Source organism: Rhagoletis zephyria, unplaced genomic scaffold, assembly GCF_001687245.7.
Source record: "Rhagoletis zephyria isolate East Lansing unplaced genomic scaffold, Rhagoletis_zephyria_1.1 Rzeph_scaffold_00369, whole genome shotgun sequence".
Taxonomy (NCBI): Eukaryota; Metazoa; Arthropoda; class Insecta; order Diptera; family Tephritidae; genus Rhagoletis; species Rhagoletis zephyria.
In genome coordinates this window covers 208,162-228,702 of record NW_016157453.1, presented here as the reverse complement: position 1 = coordinate 228,702, position 20,541 = coordinate 208,162, and the positions used below count along the sequence as shown (strand labels likewise).

Below are 20,541 nucleotides of genomic sequence, written 5' to 3'. Positions count from 1 at the left end.
TAGCGCAGCGCTGTGTTATCCATGCCTACAGTGATGGGTTATGCGCTGCTTGGGATCCACAACATAAAGAAATTATACCAATGAAAGGACCAGGATTTTTTTTTGGATTTTGTTTAAAAAATGTTTAAACATAAAAATGTTGATCTTAACTTAAGCTTAAATATATATATAAATATATATCATATGAGTCGATTTTTTAGGAAAATTATTCTTAAAAACCTATATTATTTATAAAAAACTCGATTATTGGCGTTATTTTCAAATAGATCCAGCTCACGTATATCTTAATGCTTTTCCGATATATTTTGGCTGAAGTCGTAGGATAGGTTAAACGGGCAGCTCTGGGAAGAGTTCCCTCGGAGGCCACGAAGGGGGTTACCCCATGTCTATCCCTCCATATACTTCAACCATTTTGATACTCTGGCGAATTCCAGCAGTCCCTCCAGCGGAGCTTTTCCAAGGTATCCAGGCTCTCGAAGAAATGGTCTCCAAGAAATTTAAGGCGTCTTCCTCGGAGTGCTGAGCACTCGCAATGGATGTATGTGCAGTATGGATTCTATTTCGTTTTTGTCTCTGCAGCTTCTACATAAATCGTTAGAGGGGTTTGAACCTGGCGGCCATGTGCGTTAGCATTCCTGTGAGAAGCCTAAGTTTTTGGCTTTCAAAGCCTAAATAAACTCCGCGTTCTTCGTTCGTCGAGCCGTGGCCACCGCGAGCGCGATACCATGCAGGTGTGCAGATTTTTCCATCTACTGTTGGTGGCTGCTCTACTCACTCTCTCAATTTCTGAAGACCGAAATCGCAGGTGAGGTTTTACGATCTGGATCGCTTCCCCAAGTCCCATCTCACCAAGCACATTCATCCTCTTCCCCACTTCCAGGGGCAACATTATGCCCCGGGACCCAGTAAAGATTGACTATGTGTAGGGATATTCGGAATTCCTTAACGCATATCGAGTTAGTCGTTGCCTACCATAAAGCTATGATGGAAGCCAGATTGTAAACAACGAAGGCAAGTTTAGACGGAGCTAGGTCGATCATGCTCACCAGCCTTGCCGCCATGTCGATTGCGTATTCATATTTCAGCCTGGAAGACCCTACAGTGTTCTGAGAGTCTATTGAACTCTCTCAGAGATAACGCCTGAGAGAAGACGCCAAATCCTTTTCCGATATCCATTTTGGAGCCGTCCGTGATAATGGACATTTCGTCGTCGTTGGGAGCAATATTCAATTCCCAGTCCCTCTCATATTAGAAAATATAACAAATTTTTTATTTCCGATGGAAACGCTGTACCGATTAATTTTGTATGGAGAGTGGTACAGGGTACATATTTTCGAATGTTTATAAAAAAATGTTTTAAAATTACTATGGATATTTATCTAAACGTGTACATACCTCGTTACCGCGTAAACCTAGTAAATAAACCGGCTTTCCATACAAAAGTATTTTTTTGGAAATAGCTATGCTAATTTACGGATGTTTACCGGACACCAAAAATATACGAAAAAAAAATTGTTGGCACAATGTAAGTATTTATTGCTGGCTGGGGAGCTGTGCACTCATTGATGGAGGCGCCTGTACTAAATACTCATCTGCGATAAGCGATGTGCTTGACACGTTTTCACTTAATTTTCTCAAACCTTTGTGCCAACAACAATTGCGCTTCTTACAAGAAGAACAATTGGTTAACAATAGGCACAAGCCCCCAAAGGCGATTAGTTCATGTGGCATGTGTCAGCTTTTTATGAAAAATTTTTAAGTCTCTACGTGGAACTTAATGTTAAAGTACTACTAATATATTCTAATAATATAAATATGTTCTTACTTATACCTACGTATTAACAAAAGTAAATATGTATGTATTGTATGTAGCCTTACTATACATAACATTTTTTGCAAATAGGTCATATATCAAATTTTTTTGGGCTGTCCGCATGATTTCGAACATGCAACTAATGGGTATTTACAATACAAATTGCGCTTAGGCTTCAATTTATTTTTCCAAAATTCGGATGAGAATCGCACGTAGCGGCTTAGAATAAAAAGGAAATGCGATGCGCTCGAAAGAACATTTCTACTTTGTATTTCTTCACGGACACATAGGCGGAGTGTGAGTTAGAGATTGGTTGGTTTTTGGGATATGTAAATATTAAAACTCTATGCTGTACTTAAAATAAAAATTTGTTTTAATTATTTTTATTTCACACAATATACATACTTATATAATTTATTTCCTGTTTCATAAAATATCGCGCCCCAGCAACGACTTTCACGCCGCAACACAATGTACAAAAATTGGCTAATTTTATTTGGCATCATCTGCTCGAACTTCATGGTTGAAGGGCAACGCAACAGTTCCAGTTATTTTGTAAATCTCAACAATTCAGCGGCTCCCTATTCGCATCCATATAAAAACTTAAATGCAAGCGATAATACATTTCCAGAAGCTATACCACTCGCACGATCCTTGAATTCTAGCAGCTATGGCTATGATGAATATGAAGATGAATTGGATTTTGAGTTTAGAGAAAAGGACTATGAGGTGTATGAATACTTGAGGCGCGTCTCGATGATATTCGGTTTGGCCAGCATGGCGAATGGCAGCAATGTGAATGAGGCTTGCAGTCGACATATGAGACATATCCAGCATGGGATTTTGCGGAAGGAACCGTGGGCGATGAAAGGTGAGTTTTTTCTCATGTGAAATGATTTTTCGATATATGACGCAAAGAAATTTGAGTCCACCTTGTTAAGATAACGAAAATCCCGACCGGTGGATTGCTCTACATGCTAGCTGCGCTTTAGCTTGTTCCGTTTAAAAGCTTTGTGATTATTTTTTATTTCTGAGGGGTTCGTGTAGTGCTAACTGGTTTAAAGGAATTGGACAGCTTAAATCTTGTTTTATTCTCTGTGAAAAGTACTAAGACCCTGTGATCTGGGTTCACAAACATACACATAAATGCATGTATATCTACATTCGACCGTACCAGAAAAAAGTGCGCCGTACACCCTTGAGTCATACGTATTTTTGCACGGCAATTTGAATTTTTTTTTTTTACATTTGGTTCTTAACGTATGATAAATCGGTGTTCATGCCTCGAGGAGACCGATTTTTTTTTGTTTCAAATACTCTCTATTATTATCATTACGCCGGGTATACTCGCGCTGCGACTTAAAAAAATCTAACTATTTTGCTAAACCCTAATTGCAGTCATTGCAACCATAGGCTATTAAAGAAATTAGGTACATTGGTGGGTGGAATGTTTGAAATTTTGAATGAGAAGATACACAGGTTTACAAAAAAAAGTTTATGCATATTAAACCAAACCTATATATCCCTATGTTATTGGACACACTGAATGCGAATCCGAGGTCCGTTATGGTCTGATTATGCATACTTCGCACAACTTCGCATAAACTTCAAACTGTAATTTCGTACGTACTTTGTATGTGTTTTGTATGTATTCCATTACCCAGAAATTAGCAGAACCTTTAAAAACTTAGCGATCTGTTGAGTTTAGATTTAGCTTCACATTTTCTTAAGTTACATTTTTTTGCACTGGTACAAATGGTTGTGCGAAGTTACATATGCGAAGTATGCATAATCAGACCCTTAGTCTCCATCACATCAGGTTTGTGGTCAGTTGAAGGTCAAGTAGGGAAAAATTCGTTGAATAAACCTGAAAATTCATATATATGGGGTTATAGATTCGCTGAACCCGAATCCGAGGTTCGTTAACCTCCATAGTGTCGAGGTCATTTGAGGGCCAAATATTTAGGACACAAAATTTATTCAATAAATATAAAAATCCGAAGGTCAAATTCAGAAGATTTTTATTGAATTTTCTGGTTTATTCAATGAATTTTTCCCTATTTGATCTTCAAATGACGGAGGCTAACGGACCGCGGATACGCATTCAGCACGTCGAATACTATATGGATATAGAGGTTTGGTTTAATATGCCTACAATTTTTTTTGTAAACCTGTGTGATCGTTCCCCAAGTAGTATTACTCTGCGATTCATGATACTTGGGTAGTCACAAAGAATATCTACTAGTGTTTCCTCCACTAGCCCACAACTGAAAATCCCATTTTATTCAAATGCTACTTTCACTTGCAGTGTTCTGACAGGTAGCCAGTAAGAGTTCTTATATCCTCCCTACTAAGTTTAATGAGTCTTTACGAGTTCCTCCTGGAGTTATGAATTTTCTTGATCGAATCATTCCCAGATTCCTCCCAGCTCCTAAGTAATTTTGCAGTACACCGAGCCACATAAAGGCTCGGAACCATGCAATCGCACTTGGGATCCAGGTTTTGCGAGGCAGTAAGTCGTCCGTTGTTATCAACTCGTTCATGTCCAGGAACGCACCACAGCGTCAGTCTATTATGGACTTCTAGGAAGTTCAAACGAGTTTTACAACTATTCACAAGCCTTGATGTCATTCCTTGTCTGACTATCCGATACGACATTTATTCTGGCCCCATTCGTCCTTCTGCGAAGATATTCGCGAGCACGGACTTCGATTGCATAGACTTTCGCCTGGAATCTGCTTGAGTAAGAGTCCATTGACAGACTTTCTACAATCGTGGTTCACGTATGCCTGCCTTAATATTCCCGTCGTCCATACGTCCGGCGGTATGCAATACTTGGAACCCTTTGTTTATCATAGATATTATCGCTTCACGGAAGTCCCTTTCAGGAATTCTGACCTTTTAGGGCTTGGCAAGAGATACATAATTTCGGTAGGCTGAAATCTGTTAACTTGATAGCGGGATCATCCAGGAGTGGCTTGAAAACCTCCATGTTGATTATATTCGGCAGTCGGTGCCGGTTATCTCACTAAGGGCATCCGTTGGACAAGTGCGCATAGCTCTTGTGAGGGTCATGCAGACCAATATTACAACTATGTGGGTGTCAAATTAAAGGGGCTCAGTAACGATTTTCTTCGAAAATATATTTGAAGAGGATTGCCACCTGTTTGTAAAGTCAAATTTAGTTAAACTTAAATAATAATTGTCAGTGGGTGATTTGTTCTGTACTTGATTCTTAAATTACCTCAGGAATGTTTTTATTCTTCAATTATTCCTTGCTTAATATGTCCAATTTTTTCTTTTGTCTCATACCCATATTGATATACATATTTCAGTTACCCTTCTACGTGTTGTTTATAAGTAAAGGATTTTCAAAACCATATCAATTGATACCCATATTGTAATATCTAGTTCATTTAACATGCAGTCAAGAAATAAAACGCATTACTTTAAAAAGTTCAAAAAATTAGCAGGTTTTTATTTCTTCTTTCGGAAGCTAAAACCCGCACTATTCAATAAAACTATTAAAAAAATATATGTTTTTACATATGTATATTTTTTTATTCATTCCATTAAAATTTACCACTTTTTGAAAATTTGAAAAATTTGTTTTAAAATTGTTTATCTGGAATACCGCAGGGATTCCGCTGTCTATATGGAAATAAAAAACGTCAAACCAACATTTTATTTCAAAGAATGTATTTTTGACAGTTGTTTCCGTGAAGACCTTACACGCATGGCTATGCTCTTATTAAAATTCTTAGTATAAAATTTGTTGACTTAAGTGGCTTCTTGGCGGCATATAATTTATTAATATAATATAATATATAGCGAATATGTAATTCTTTTTAGTGGATAAATTACCTTTACAAAAATACCAAACACGTTCACATTGCAGACAACGAATTCTTTGATTTTTGCCCACATAGGCGGCACTGTGGATCGTTTCAAGCAATTTACAATATATATAATAATGCACTTTTATATATATATATGTATATATATGTATAAATGAACTCTATACCGCATTGACACAGTTGTTTCAAATCATTTTTTCACCTTTAAATTCTGTTCTTTAACCTCTTTTCTCTGCATTTCAGTACTCGACGCTTCGGCCACCAAACCGTCAGGCTTCGTTTTTGGTCAAAATTTTTGGTTGGGCAGTCGGGAAGCATGTGGAGCTGTCAAAAATCCCGTAGCTATTACGCTCTCCAAGAACTATCAGCGCATTATGCATTTTGCCCTCATCACCGAACGTGCTCCCTTCGATGTGGACTATCGGGTTGTGTATTTGCGCCATCACTCGCCTTGGCAGGTGGAGATCAAGATGATGTCTGAAGAAATTATACATGTTGGGCTCTGCTTGCCCACCACCTGCACATCACGTGAAATCGAAGAATTATCCACAGCATATTTAGAGAGGGGCCTATTTGTAGAGAGCGACATCTACGACATACGACCGCAAGTGGTTTATGTAAAAGATTTGAAATTGAGTAAAAGTTTCTTTGAAAAACGTACTTTCAAAATGATGTCTGCGTTTCTGACGTTTACGGGCGTAATGTTGTTGGCTGCAGCTTTCTTGCGCGGCAAACCTGTTTCAGAAACTAGCCGAGAGAAGAACACTATGGCAGCCAATGCTAATGAGGATGACATTACTACACCAAACATGACAATTGCTAACAATGAGGATGCCCAGCCTTTACCAGACGTGCGTGATTTTGTCAAATGCTTTGATGTGCTAGACAACTATGATAAGATGTTTACCTTGAAGAAATGTGTCACGCGTGAAATTCCAGTCATAAATGGCTTGCGTTCAGTTTGTGCGATGTGGATTGTACTTTTCCATGTGATGTGGTACATGTATTTTACGGTAAATAATAAGGCTTTCCTGATTTCCTATGGAGAACGTATTTTCCTTCAATACGTCAGCTCGGCTCCGATTTTGGTAGATGCTTTCTTCACTATAAGGTAAGAGCATTCATATGCTAAAATAACTCGCGTAACTATACATAGATTATAATAAATACATTTTTCAGTGGCTTCCTGCAAACCTACAACTTCATGCGAAATACCAAACAGATGGAAACGATACGTAATAATAGTTTCATTCAAAATGTGAAGCAGTTTTTTAAATTGCTCTTTCATCGCTATCTGAGGTAAATAGAAGGCCAATTGATTTTCTTTAACTAGGTCTTGAAATACACGGCGTGGGCTGTTAATGCTTAAAGTCTTGTGCCATAAATTTTGGATGCAATGCAACAAAGTCCTAATAGGCGACTTGACTATACCTAAGGGATAGATTGTGGACGGATTAAAGTAACCTTAGGACAGACCAAGCCGGTTACCGGTTACAATCGAAAACGTTATTTCTCTCGCTAGTTTTTCGGCGAGAGGTGAAGAGTGTAAATTCAAACTTTGACATGGCTTGCTGGAAAAATAACAAAAGGGCGGCCTTTCACCCCCTTTTACATGTTTGTTATGATGAAGTTCGAGATTTCCAGAGTTTCGGCCTGGAAAGCTGTGCCAACAAAAGTTTTGAACCGGATCCATTAATAGACTCATCTGTTGTGTCCTCCAATGTGTCTATGTACCAATGTACATATCTGGGATCTACATGCCCATTTATCTAGATTAACTGACATTAGTTAAATCGCAATTACCTTAAATCGTCAAGATTTTTTAGCTTTTCCAAATAATACTTCTAATTATTTTGGTACGCGAATTTCTACTGTTTGGAAGCTATACAAAAGTCGTTTGGTAAAGACGAAATTTTATCTATCAGTAATTCTGGTAGGTTTTTAATTCACTTTACATTCAAATTGGCAGGGGTTGAAATTCACTCGAAAGTGAATTGCAGGACCTGACGGATTACTTGATTTTTTAACTGTCCGAAATGTTCCATTTTAGGATTCGGTAGAGTTAGCTTATAGCGGTTGTTCCACAATTGTGGCAATGCCAGACCTTTGGGAGTTAACCATGTAAATACGTCTTGGATTGCAAATGATGCCGGCTGATATCAGTGCTATATAGGTCCTCAGTCGTTTATGGAATGGGAGGAAAGTTGTAGCTGTGACAATGCGGACCAGGTGTGATATTTATTTAGTCTCAACGCGCTAATTCCAAGTGGATAGTGTTCTCTTCAAACCCCACTAATATAGGGAGTTGTGGCTTTATAAGCATCCCTTTTTTACTCTTTAACTTGATCCTTTCCACGGAAAATTAGTAATATAATGAACGGATTGCTAATGTTCCATAGAATTTGCAGAACTGGGGAGATTCCTTGGAAACAGCATTCCAATCAATACTTACTGAGTTCAAAGATGGACAGCAGTCCGATAGTTCAAAGGAGACGTTAAAATTACTTCTTCGTACTTACTTTCCTGGTAAGCCTCCCAATACAAATTAAGGTTTTTTTTTGTTTACAAATTTCTAATTTGGACGAATAAATATACACCAATGCATACATATGTATGTATGCATCTGTTTCGCTTTTGTAGAAGACAATTTTTAAGATAAAGAGAGGCGATAGTGTGCCATTTTTGCCTTACTGCAATGTGGCAATTAAAGAAACGAACATATAATGTTTTCCCCGGATTCTATTTTAGAATCGAACACGAAAAGAGAAATGGACAATCAAAAAGCGAATTTTTTTATCGAAGCGAAGCGCCATTAGTTTTCCAAAAATTCCTTCCTTTTTTGAAAGCTAATGTTCTTTTTTGTTGAAAAGTTTTCTTGGGAATTAAAAAAAAATTTATATATATATATATATATATATATATGGCACCACTGATGTATACCAGCAATGACCACACTAGGGATGGGCACCGTGTCCAAAAAAATCGGGCTTCTAATTAATCATGGGTTTTTATTTCGATTTTAAACCATTTAAACAAACTGGATTAAAAACCGGATCTTTTTGGTTTACCGAAAAAGCCCGAATTATACTAAAAGCATTGCAAAAAACCAAAACACTTGAACAAAATATGGAATTAAACGAAATTTTCATTTATACTTATTACTTACTGCTGTTCAACGCAAATCAATTAAAATAATATTTTTGCTTTATTTTATATATCATCTTTATTTCCAAAAATAAGAAATTTAATAAAGCGTTGGACTTATTTATATAAAAACAAACTTCATTTCACAAACAAAAACTTTTTCAATTTATAGATAAAGGGCGTGTATCAATCGGTAACAAAGTTTGCGGCAAGTAAATTTTTGAAAACTATGAGGTGAATAAAATTTCAGTAGCTCACGAGGCTAGTGAAATTTTTGACAAATGCATATAAACTTTTGACAATCGCAAAGATTGTTGCTGTGTGTAATTTTTCGTAAAACAAAAGCTTAAATTGATGAAATGCAATCAGTGATGGTAGATGTTTTCTTAAAATATTAATTTCACTTCAATTTGCAATAGTTTATTCCGAATAAATCTGCGGCTATCAAAAATTTACTGCTGTCAAAAAAGATTTCATTTCACACAGCAGATTGGCAAAACTGTCTCACTATAATAAAAATATTATTCAACAGCTTTCCCCATAGAACTTTGTTACCGATTCACACACGCTCTTAGTACGAAATTTCAATATTCACAATCGACTTCACAATCTGCTATGCTTAGCTACCAGACAACAAAAAAATTTAATTGTCAATTTGGAGTTTTTGGTACGCCGTAAAATTGTATTTTTACCTGGAGGATTTACAAAATAATTAACCATTGCTGGGGAATGCAAAAACCGAATTTTCCGTTTAAAGGAAAAAAGACGATTAACACATAAATTAAAAAAAAAAAAAACTTAGAAAGATCATTAACCAAATTTAAAACAACCGGTTTTTAGAAACACCGATCTTATTTGAACATCCCTACCAGAGACAGCTTTGAGTTTGTGCGCGTTCGCATAAAATCCAAATCCACTCTTTTTTTAAGCTGAATAACGGTAAATTGCAAAACTATCTCAAAAACGTATCCATAGAAAAAAAAAAATTAACTCGATTTTCGGAAGTTTCCCAGCAATTCTACATAGGAATTGGATAGTGTCGTCTGGAGAACAAAAAACAAACTAAATTTGTGATCCAGTGTATTCAATCTTATCCTGAGATCGATGTCGATGAAGTTATTTAAGTTAGTATTCGGACATTCGGAGATCTCCATAAAAATTTTTGGATAAGATAAGATACGCTCCGGGCTTAGTCAACTCCTCAGCCCTCTCATTTCATTGTAAGTTTCTACGAGAGAGATGTCGATGCACACCTTCCATACTCTCAAATACTTATGCCATTACATATTTTCTCTATTTTACTGCTAATTTTTATACTATTTTGCAGACTAGGTCCTCTGTACTTGGTGATGATGGGCACAGTAGATTTATTCTATGCGTACATAGCCGACGTATCCGTCTATCACATCAGTGAACGTTTCGATGAGAAATGCACACAATTTTGGTGGCGTAATTTGCTCTTCATACAGAACCTCTACAGCCACAATGATATGTGCCTCAACTGGACGTGGTCGTTGGCGTGCGAAATGCAATATTTTGTGTTAGCCACAATACTACTATTCACCTATACCAAGTAAGTAATGACCCACTCAGACACCCAGAATTTTATCACTCATACATACATATATACATATGTACATATGTTTATTTTCTCCTTCTAGAAATCCACGTTTGGTTAAAGGCTTTACCATGGCTATTTTTGCCGGCACCATTGCTTGGAGTTACTCGATTGGCTTGGATTCAAAATTTCAGTTATCATTTGACTCGGTCTTTGCTACAGGTACTGAGATCTACATGAGCTCCTTTGTGCGCATCCTACCTTACGTGGTGGGCGCTGCAACGGCCTGGTATCTGCTGGAACGGAACTCACAAATTGAGTTAAGTGAGACGAAGGAAAAGTGCATGTGGAACCTGGCTATATTAGTATTCTTCACTTGCATCTATTCGACCATCAAGCGTGACATGTCAGTGTTGTCGGCTGTATCTTTATTCATTTTTGGGCGCTTTTTCTTCTCGCTGAGTATTTGCTGGATGATTGTCGGTAGCGCGACGGGTCGTGGCATCTGGTGGTCGCGCATTTTGGAGGCAAAAGTGTTTCAGCACATCAATCGGGTGTCGTATGGCATTTACTTGATCAATCCATTTGTGATAGCGTTCTTCTTTAGCTTGACGAATGCCAGCACGCATGCTGATCCGTTGATGTTGGTGAGTGGTGGTTTGGCTAATTAAAACATTTTAAATTTTATAAGAATTACTGAAATTGATTAGTATATTTTTTTTTTGTTTATTTATAGTGTGTGCTGACATCTGGTTTTGTGGTCATTGTTTATCTGGCATCTGTGGTATTCTCGCTGGCCTTTGAAATGCCCTACTGCAACTGGTCTAGTTTGATGCCAAAAGGCGGACTCAAACAGAAGCGCCTCTAGATATGCAACTAATTTGTGTTTTAACTGTAAATATGTAAATATTTTGGCTATGTTTGAAAGGCGCTGCTTAACGCTTAGAAATCTTAGCGTTTACTTGAGTTAAATGCTTTGATTTTCGCTTTTGCTGTAAACGCCTTGACTATTTTTTTGTTTGTATTAATTTTATTGTGATCGTTATCCATCCAGCTTGGTAGTTAAATACGTTTAAATTTTAAATGATAATACATATAAGTTTAAGTTAAATGGTATATGTAGTAGGTATTAAAATTGCTCACACCTAGACGAATTCAAATATTTGTACTTTTATCATACAATATTTTTTAAGACGCTGAATTTAATGTACATATATATGTATATGTATGTATATATGTATATAGACGAAAATGTATAAGTTTACATATTTAATATAAGGATGTACATAGATGTTCTTTTTTAATTTGGCTAATTTTGTATTTTGTTTATGGAACTGTATCAATCTATGTTCAACATAAATATCGAGCCCTAACCGACAAAATAACGTAAGCAACATTTTTTTTTTTAATTTTCTTTTTGATGCAGAAATGCATCTAGAATCTAGATGCCCCAGGAATATTTCTGCATCAAAAATAAAATTTTGAAAAAAAATGCGGTTAGGGCTCGATATACATATGTACATGGACGTATGCTTAAAAATAAAAGTATTTGTTGAAATGTATCAATTACAAAAAATATGCATTTATGCATACAAATATTGCGGAATGCTTATGTAATCATTCATAAATTCGATTCAGATATGAAAAATTAAAAAGAACAGGTCTTTTATTTCCGATAGGGGTCAATTATAGCTAAGATGCTAATCGCCTCACCTCATACTTTCTAAACGTCCTGGAAAGATTGTTATATTCACATACCTAAGTATTCTGCCCCAATGGTAGAGCTGTGGAAATTGCACTTTACCAAACAGCTAGGAGGCACCTCAAGTATTGGACTAACTGTGAAAGAAAGATTGGAATGTGGTCTAAATGTCAATTCGGTAAAAGCACTCATGGTTCTCCAAACCACACTGAGTTCACTGGGCATAAAACTCTGTTGCAAATAAAGTTTTTCCTAGTTATAAGCGTTTACCGATCTTAAGCGTCGATTTTATACCTTCGAAGATTTCCCTGCTTTTAGAGCATTTTTTTTACATATTTGTTGAAATATATTTAAGGGATTCACAAGTCGTGTTAAACGTCGTATTGTCTTAAAATTGTACAATGTAAAATATCGGTTAACAGCGATTTAATATATTCGTGGGGTATAATAATTTAAAAACATTTTGGTGAAGTTATAAATCGCCTTAAAAGGTATTAACTATTATTTTACGTTGAAAAATTTTAAGACATTACGACAATTAACACGTCTCGTGATTCTCCTAATTCTATACAGAAAGGAAGTACCCATTCGAAATCTCCGTCTTTGGCCTTACACACGCATTAAGTCGGACTGGCCAATGCATTCTTACCAACAAAGGATAAAAATATTTTTCGGAAAGTGAGAAAAGAGATTTAAACGTACGCGGTCTATACATATGAATTTTGTCATCGAACACACCTAGAATAAAAATGAAAAACTAACTCCGATCACCATAACCAATTAAAAAGTGAAATCGCTTCTCTATCAGCTGTTTTTATGTAAATATTTTTCATTTGAAATATGTTTGCTTTAAAGCTGTAAGCACTTCAAATCTAATTTTAATGAAACAAATTTGCAGCGGAGAGTAATTGTTTACGCCACCTATTAAATTAATCCAGGGCCCGAATCACCGTGATCATCCGTGATCGAATCGATTCGAAATTTCTTTTTGAGATTACTGCATTCGGTGGCGCGCTCGGCATTTCAGTTTAAATTGTATTGGAGAGAAAACAGCTGTCATTTTATTTCATTAGATAGGCATCGTGATTCAGGCCCAGTTTTATGTACAGGTTTTGACATATTTATGTGCGCTAATCGAATTAAATTTGAATTTTTTAATAATGCCTCTAACTATGTAATTATTCTCTATTACACCCAAGGTACATTGAACAGGTAGTATCAGTAGAGCAGCTGATTTGATTTATTTTAAAATTATTTGGTCTCGAGAATGTCAAATATTTTTAATTTTTTCTCACAAAAATTCTGAATTGTTAAAATCCATTTGCATGTGAAACCTTTTTCCATACAAAACAAGCGATTGAATAGCAGCTTTTGGAACGTTCGCCCAACTCAGCAGCACAACCGCTGATTACTGGCCCTTGTAAAGGATGGATCAATGCTTCGAGAAGCAAACAAATTTACTAGGAAAGAAAGTTGCAACAATTTTTATTTTTTCCAATTTCAATTTTTTATTTTTTATAATTTTTTGTATTTCACATGGCACGCTTTGATTTAGAAGAAAAAATTCAGAACAGTTTTTGACACTTTCGATACCAGAAGCAACAACAAAATACACGCAAATGTTGTTTTTGCTCTACTGATACTACCTGTTTAATGTGCCTTGATTACACCTGTACAATATATAGACCCTAAGTTGAAAGAATTTAGTAAAATAATCTGCTGGAATAAAGGAATGCAGCACCACGACAATTAAGTTGCGTGGCGAAAAAAGTTGACCTGCATCACTTGTTTCGATGAGAAGACCGATTGACTATTTCAACTATTTTCTAATGTACCAAATTATAGAGAATATAGTTTTAGAAACCAACAGAGCAGCAAATATAGGTCGTTGTATCGGTGTCCTCGCTTAGAGAATTATTGGGGTAGAATGCATTTAAGCCCATCAGCGGCACAATGCTACTAAAGCAGTTTGAAAGGATAAAAAAATGTTTAAGTTTTATTGATGGGGAAAAATTTGTACAATAAGGATGGCCCTCTATTCAAAACAAGATCCTTTTCAGACCAATTAAATGAAAGGTTCGATACGGTCCCAAAAAGGGCTCGCCTTCGCGTTGATGGGCAAATTTGCGCCACGAAAATGGAACATCATCTTCGGCAGTACATGCCCAATAAGCCACATAAGTGCGGTATAAAACTATTCGTGCTCTGTGATTCTTACGGATTTTCCTATCGCTTTGGCATTTATAATGGGGCAGGCAATAATGTAGTACTCCCCGGAATGCCTGATGTGGGTGCTACATCAAACGTGGTTATTCGACTATCACAAACGGTTCCAAGTTTTGCCAATTTCATAACTTATTTCTTTATGTATCTGTTGATTGAAATAATAAGAGAGCACAACTCGCATATGGGCGGCGTTGATTTGATGGAAAGATACCAAATCCATTTGAAGACGAAAAATCCAGCTTTACGAATTTTGTACCATCTACTAGAGGTGACATTTACCAAATCATATATTATTTTTTGTCTTTCAAATGAAAATTAGTCCTCAATCAACTTCAATTTAGCAGAATTTCGCGAAGAAGTAGCTCAAAGTCTTTGTAAAGATGACATCCGTTTTACTGGCCGACCAACAACAGATAAATCTGAAATAACTGGATTGAAAGTGGGATTAAATAAAAGCCAAAATACCTTGTGATGAAATATGACTAGATGACCGTGGGCATAGTCCTGGAATGAGTGATGCAAAGGGATAAAGAAGATGCAAGCATAGTAAAAAATCAGATACGCAAGTTTATTGTATGAAGTGGGAGCTAAATTTGTGTCTCACACTCTCAAAGAATTGTTTCTTCGATTTTCACCAACTGATTTCAGCAAAAAAAAAAAACATGTTTTTGTTCCGTTATATTCCTTCATTAATACTGGTTAAGATACATAAGCATTTATGTATATACATGTACACAGTTATGGTCAACAAAATAAAGTGTTTTTTGGTTCAGTATACGACTTTTTTATTGCTTTTTATAAGCTTTAACCGGCAAGAACGTCTGTAGGTGGTGATTCTTTTTTCTTGTTGTAGTGACCAAACTATTGCGGGAATTTCAAAATTGACTTAAGATCCATTAATGTTAGGGTCAAGTTACCCCTATAATATTTTTTAAATATAGTTAACCTTGAAAGCTATGGCTTGCTGTATAGAGGGTCATAGACGCATTTAAATTAATTTTTCTTTAAGCAGTTTGATGTTGAAAGGTTGGATTCTGGTAGCATTTACATGTATGTAGGTAAATTAGGGCGGGTAATTTTTTTTTTAATATGCGCGTATTACATAGGAGGATTCTACGTGTAGTTCTAAGAAATTTGCCGAAGAAACTATGGGTCTAAAATCCACTTGGCGTTTGCTAAATTGCGAAAATAGGTTCCGAAGAAAATTTTAAAATTTTCACTATTGTACCTTCTGATGCAAGTGTTAAGAAAAAAATAAGTGCAGAAATGGATTCCCCATTACAAAAACTTCCTTACGGCATTCTGTTTTACAAAATTTAAGCACTTCTTTACGACACTACAGCAACATGCTAAGAAACCTATTTTCGCAATTTGGCAAACTTCATGCTACTGAACGGGTTTGGACGAGATTTTCTCCAATAAGTATACTCTGTATCGATAGAAGAGTGATATTTTTTATTTAGAATTTTAATGGGGTTGCCACCTGTCTAAAAAACTATAAGATCCGCGTCGTTCCTTTGATTACAAAAGATGAGGTGTCAAATGAAAGGGATTGGCCCCTGAAAAAGCACTAATGTTTTATTTTGCTGAATAGGGTTGCCACCTGTTCATAAAATTACAATATTCAATCATAGGCATCAGTTCTGCGCCATCACTGCCAAAGGAAAGGCTAAGCCTCTAGATGAGCAATAATGTATTATTTTTCTGAGTAGGGTTGCCAGCTATTAAAAAGTTATAAGCTTTTCGCCGTTCGTTGGATTACAAAATGAAAGGGCATGGCCTTCTCATGTGCAAAAGCTTTATTTTTTTGAATAGGGTTGCCACCTATTTGAAAATTACTATCTTCTATACATAGTATAAAGGAAAGTCGAGATATTTTGACAGAGCCAATCTCAACAACTACTGAATGGCTTTAGACTAGAGCTTTTAAGTATAATCTTTACCGATAGGATTATTATCTTTAGTACCTACTTTAAATTACTATAGGGTTGCCATCCGTAGGATTACAAGAAATAGGGTGTCGAATAAAAGTGCTCGACTTTTAGATGTTCAACATTGTATTACTTTGTGTGCAGGGTTGAAACTTTTTTTAAATTATAATATCTTCACTGTTTGTTGGACTAAAAGCTGGGGTACCAAGTGAAAGAATATGGTCTCTGCATGTGCAATGAGTTTTTATTTTTTGTTTGAGTGGGGTTGCCACCTATTTAAATATTATATATGTATAATGCGCTAGGCAATTTTTTGTTAATGACATTAGATTTGCACAGTTCAATCAACTTAAAAAAGTGAGGAGTTAAATAAAAGGACTAGGCCGGCAGATTTGCAGTAAGGTTTTATTTTTCGAAGAGGATTGCAACCTGTGTGAAAAATTAAAAAAATATAGCGTACAAAACGTGACGTTTTAAATGAAAGAGATTGGCCTCCATATGCGCAATTATATATAATTTTTTTTAGTAGTAGGGTTTAGTTGTCCATCACACCTTCTTTAATATCTACACATTCAGCGTGTGGCCGGCTAGTACCTAATACTATTTCATAGAGTTTGACACACTGTAACACAATGCTACATTTTTCGGGGCTGAAATTACAGATTGATAAGGTGGATGCAGGTTGATGAGAACTTTGGACGTATACTACAAAATTTCCCTTCACGTATTTGCATTAGCTAGTCACCGTCTTTCAACTATATCATTGCTGACATTTTCCCAGATAATAATATAGTTATTTTCGTAAAAAGTAGCAAGTAACCGTTAATTGAATATTAAATTTTTAAGTACTAAATGACAGCGTTAACATGTAACTTAGTGATATTCTAATTAGATTTGCAAATATTTTCCCTATACCGTGGGGTTTCCAGTTAATATGTACGCACATACATACAATTGTATGCAATTATATATTTCATTTGCGAAAACATATTACCATGTTTAGTTTATAGCTATAGAACATTGTGTTTTTTTTTTAGAAACTACTTTTTGTTTGCTTCGAAGTATTTTTTCGAAAAGTTAATCAGATGGTTTCGCAATTATTCATAAATATGCATTATGTAAATTATTTTTAGTTTGCTATGAAAATAGCATGTCTCGATAACTAATTTTCTTTGCTTACTCTCAATTAACAGGTCAACACCTTCAACATAAATTGATCAATTGATCTTGAAGCTTCAATACCAAAGCAAGCAAACGCATAACTCTTCATACAAGTACAACTACATATTTACTTATCGGTGCGTTGAATTTGTCAATTTGTATTCATTGTAAACTTATGTGTTTATACTTACTCGACACAATTTAGTCGAATTGATGTAAACTTAGTACAGCCATAGTACATAAAAAAAAAAAAAAATGTCGTCTCAATTTTTTTATTTTGCCCCAATATCCCAACATAATAAATACATTTACAAATGTATACAAACGTATTAATTAATTGTGTGACATTGCCTTTGTGCTGATTTCTATTAGGCATTGAAACGCCAAAAAAATTTGTGAAATTTAAAAAACTCTACGTTGATACCAACTCGATGACTATTTTTGCAAAAGTTATGGCACAGGTATCTTTTAATATCCAACTTTGTTATTAAATATTTCTTAATGTAATTCCCAGTGGGAATCCAGCGTGAGCATAGAATAGAAATAAGAAATTAGGAATTTTGAGTTAATGGGTGTGAAATTATTTTTGTTTTGCTAGAGTGTTTTTTTTATTTCATATCGGGGTAAATTTTTGATTTTATTAGGTTTGCTGCCTTAATTGAAATGAAATTAAATTTCGTATTTAAAATGAATGAGTGAAAATTTTAGAAATTTTTTTAAAATTAATGTTTGGTTAGATACAAGCTTTGAAGTTTGAGAATTTCTGAAACCTTAATTGGAGTTAATGTTTTTTTTACTTGGTTTAGTTTAGTTTGGTCTGTTGTGTAGTTCTCAACTGGCTTTCAAAATGTTTTTTGAGGGCCTTTTTAACATATAAATTTTCAGAGCATTGGGTAACTAAATTGAAAAAAGGCAGAAAGTTCATTGCATTCTTTTTTTAGCCAACAATAAAGAAAAAGTGTAAGACCTTCCAAAAATACTGTTCTATTGGGATGGATACCAGGGCTTGAAGGATATGATGGCAACGAGGCGGGTGACTGGAGCTACCGTAGTATTTAATGGTCCAGAACCATTTTGTGGGCTCACCAAATCACACATAAAGGAGATCATAAATAACTGGGTAGACAAAATGTTCAACAGGCACTGGATGGATTGTCCAGGGCAGAGACAAGTCAAACGATTTATCTGCCCTTCAAAATAAGCTTCAAATAAATTTATTTATTAATAGTTCGTCTTGTAGACGCACCTACTATATATGTACATATGTATGTATGTATATGTAGATATATGTAAGCACTTTTGAACTCATAAGCATGTTGGTGTAAATGCATGCACATAATAAAACTCAAGGCAAATCGTAAACTTTACTTGTATCTCCCATAAAGGAACAAGACAACATTTTAAAGTTCACGTGTCCACTGGAATATTCCATGTTTTTACGTACATGTCAGTTCATATACAAATGTATGTATGTATGTATGATCATATGGAGAATTTGCATTGTCGATAGCATTGACAATAATATCGCCTTCAAACTAGTTTTTGTTGGTCGCTGCTCCCCAGCGCCTTTATAGAATCCGTTGGCAAGAATTTTTTACAGCGAAAATACGAATAAGTTTTAAGAAAACAGGAAAAAGCAAACGAAATATTATACTTTAAAATATAGTTATGTCTTAGACTTGCACGTATGTATGTACATAAGGATGCCCACCCCCAAAAAGTACTACTTTTTTATATGGAAGAAAATTTGTAACACCTTCGTCGAAAAAAAAAACCTCGAAAACTCCTAAGCATTTAAAACTTGTACTTTATTACACCTATGTAAATACAATGGACTACAAAACTGCATACCCACAAAAAAGCTCTGATTCAAAAGAGTGAAGAGTTTTTAAATTAAAAAAAAATGTATGGGAATTCTGAACGAATTCAGTACGAAGCAACGGATAAAATGTATCATGAAAAACATTAGGCCTTATCATGAGTTTCATTTTCCCCGAACCGGTTCACTTTTCACGTTTGGTTTCCATGTATTTTTACAATGGGCGGAATACAAATTTTCAGGTGAAATTTTTTCGGGCGGAAATCAGGATAAGGCAGATTGTGAATTTGTAGAAAAATTTACTGGACGCTTTTCACTGTGAGTCACTGTACATATGTATGTACACTAGGGTGATCCAAAAATGGATATGAAAAAAATAAATTTCGAATTTTATTGCTCTCACCCACTAGGATTGTTCTATATAAAAAAAATACCTCTGTTTTTTTATTTCGAAATAAAATACAAACATTTATAGGTTGCTCAAAGAGCGGCTATATCACTGTTCCATTTCGTTATGTGGCTTCATTTACGATCTGTGAAGGATGCAAGCTTTGGTATACTGATCTATCCAAGCTTGGTGATTTGAATATTGGGAATTTTTTCTGAGCAACTAGTGCGATCAACTCAGTAACCTGTAAGCTCCAAGGACTGCCGTTCGTTACCACACAATACACTGGAAGTTAAGGTACCATCTTAATAAGATAGGACTTTCTGAAGAGATGAACTGAAGGTTTTCTGGATGGGCATAGGCAGCCCCAAAGTATATGTAAGTAGATTCTGGGTGGCCGAAAAAAGCATCACATGCATTGGATACCAAGCCAATGGTTTTCCATTCTGGAAATGTTTGTAATAAATACTCAGAGCAGAGGATACGATAATAAAGAGGACGTAACGTAGAAACCAGTTACGAGTCCGGATCCCTTATAAAATTGGAAATGAGGTATTTGCGATTGTTAGTTGGAATTACATAATTAATATTTGTAGAAGAGGAATTCCTCAACGGATTACGCAAGCTCCTTAACCATATAAATTAACCAAGACAATGGACGGCTGGATGGTAGTTTGAGTGCTGTTTTTTTCAGCACAAGTTGTTTGGTGTTAGTTTCTACAAAAAAAGATATATAAAAAAAAAAAAAACTCTTTAATATTCCCTTACTTCCCATCCTTTCTTCCCTTACATAAATTCCCTCCAATGCTTTAAGCACACTTTGTCTCTATGCCTGAGTGCTTGGTTTTTTGTGTCCTACTCAAATTTCCATCCAATCGAATCCAATTCAGTTCGAGTATGCAAATTCTAAATTAGGTACCTAGCTGCAGATGACACACAGTA

General features: G+C 35.5%; 1 protein-coding gene across 2 annotated transcripts in view; it reads left to right on the top strand.

Annotated features, from left to right (window-relative positions):
- Positions 1-11,816, top strand: part of LOC108359291 (nose resistant to fluoxetine protein 6-like) — a 36,935-nt gene extending 25,119 nt beyond the window's left edge. For both annotated transcript variants that reach the window (XM_017611100.1, XM_017611101.1), the window contains exons 2-7: positions 2,261-2,684; positions 5,914-6,781; positions 6,850-6,969; positions 10,142-10,387; positions 10,476-11,019; positions 11,109-11,816. In XM_017611100.1, coding sequence (XP_017466589.1) covers positions 2,285-2,684; positions 5,914-6,781; positions 6,850-6,969; positions 10,142-10,387; positions 10,476-11,019; positions 11,109-11,240 — 2,310 coding nt within the window. In that variant the 5' untranslated portion in view covers positions 2,261-2,284 and the 3' untranslated portion in view covers positions 11,241-11,816. The remainder of the gene's footprint in view (positions 1-2,260; positions 2,685-5,913; positions 6,782-6,849; positions 6,970-10,141; positions 10,388-10,475; positions 11,020-11,108) is intronic.
- Positions 11,817-20,541: the final 8,725 nt, after the last annotated feature.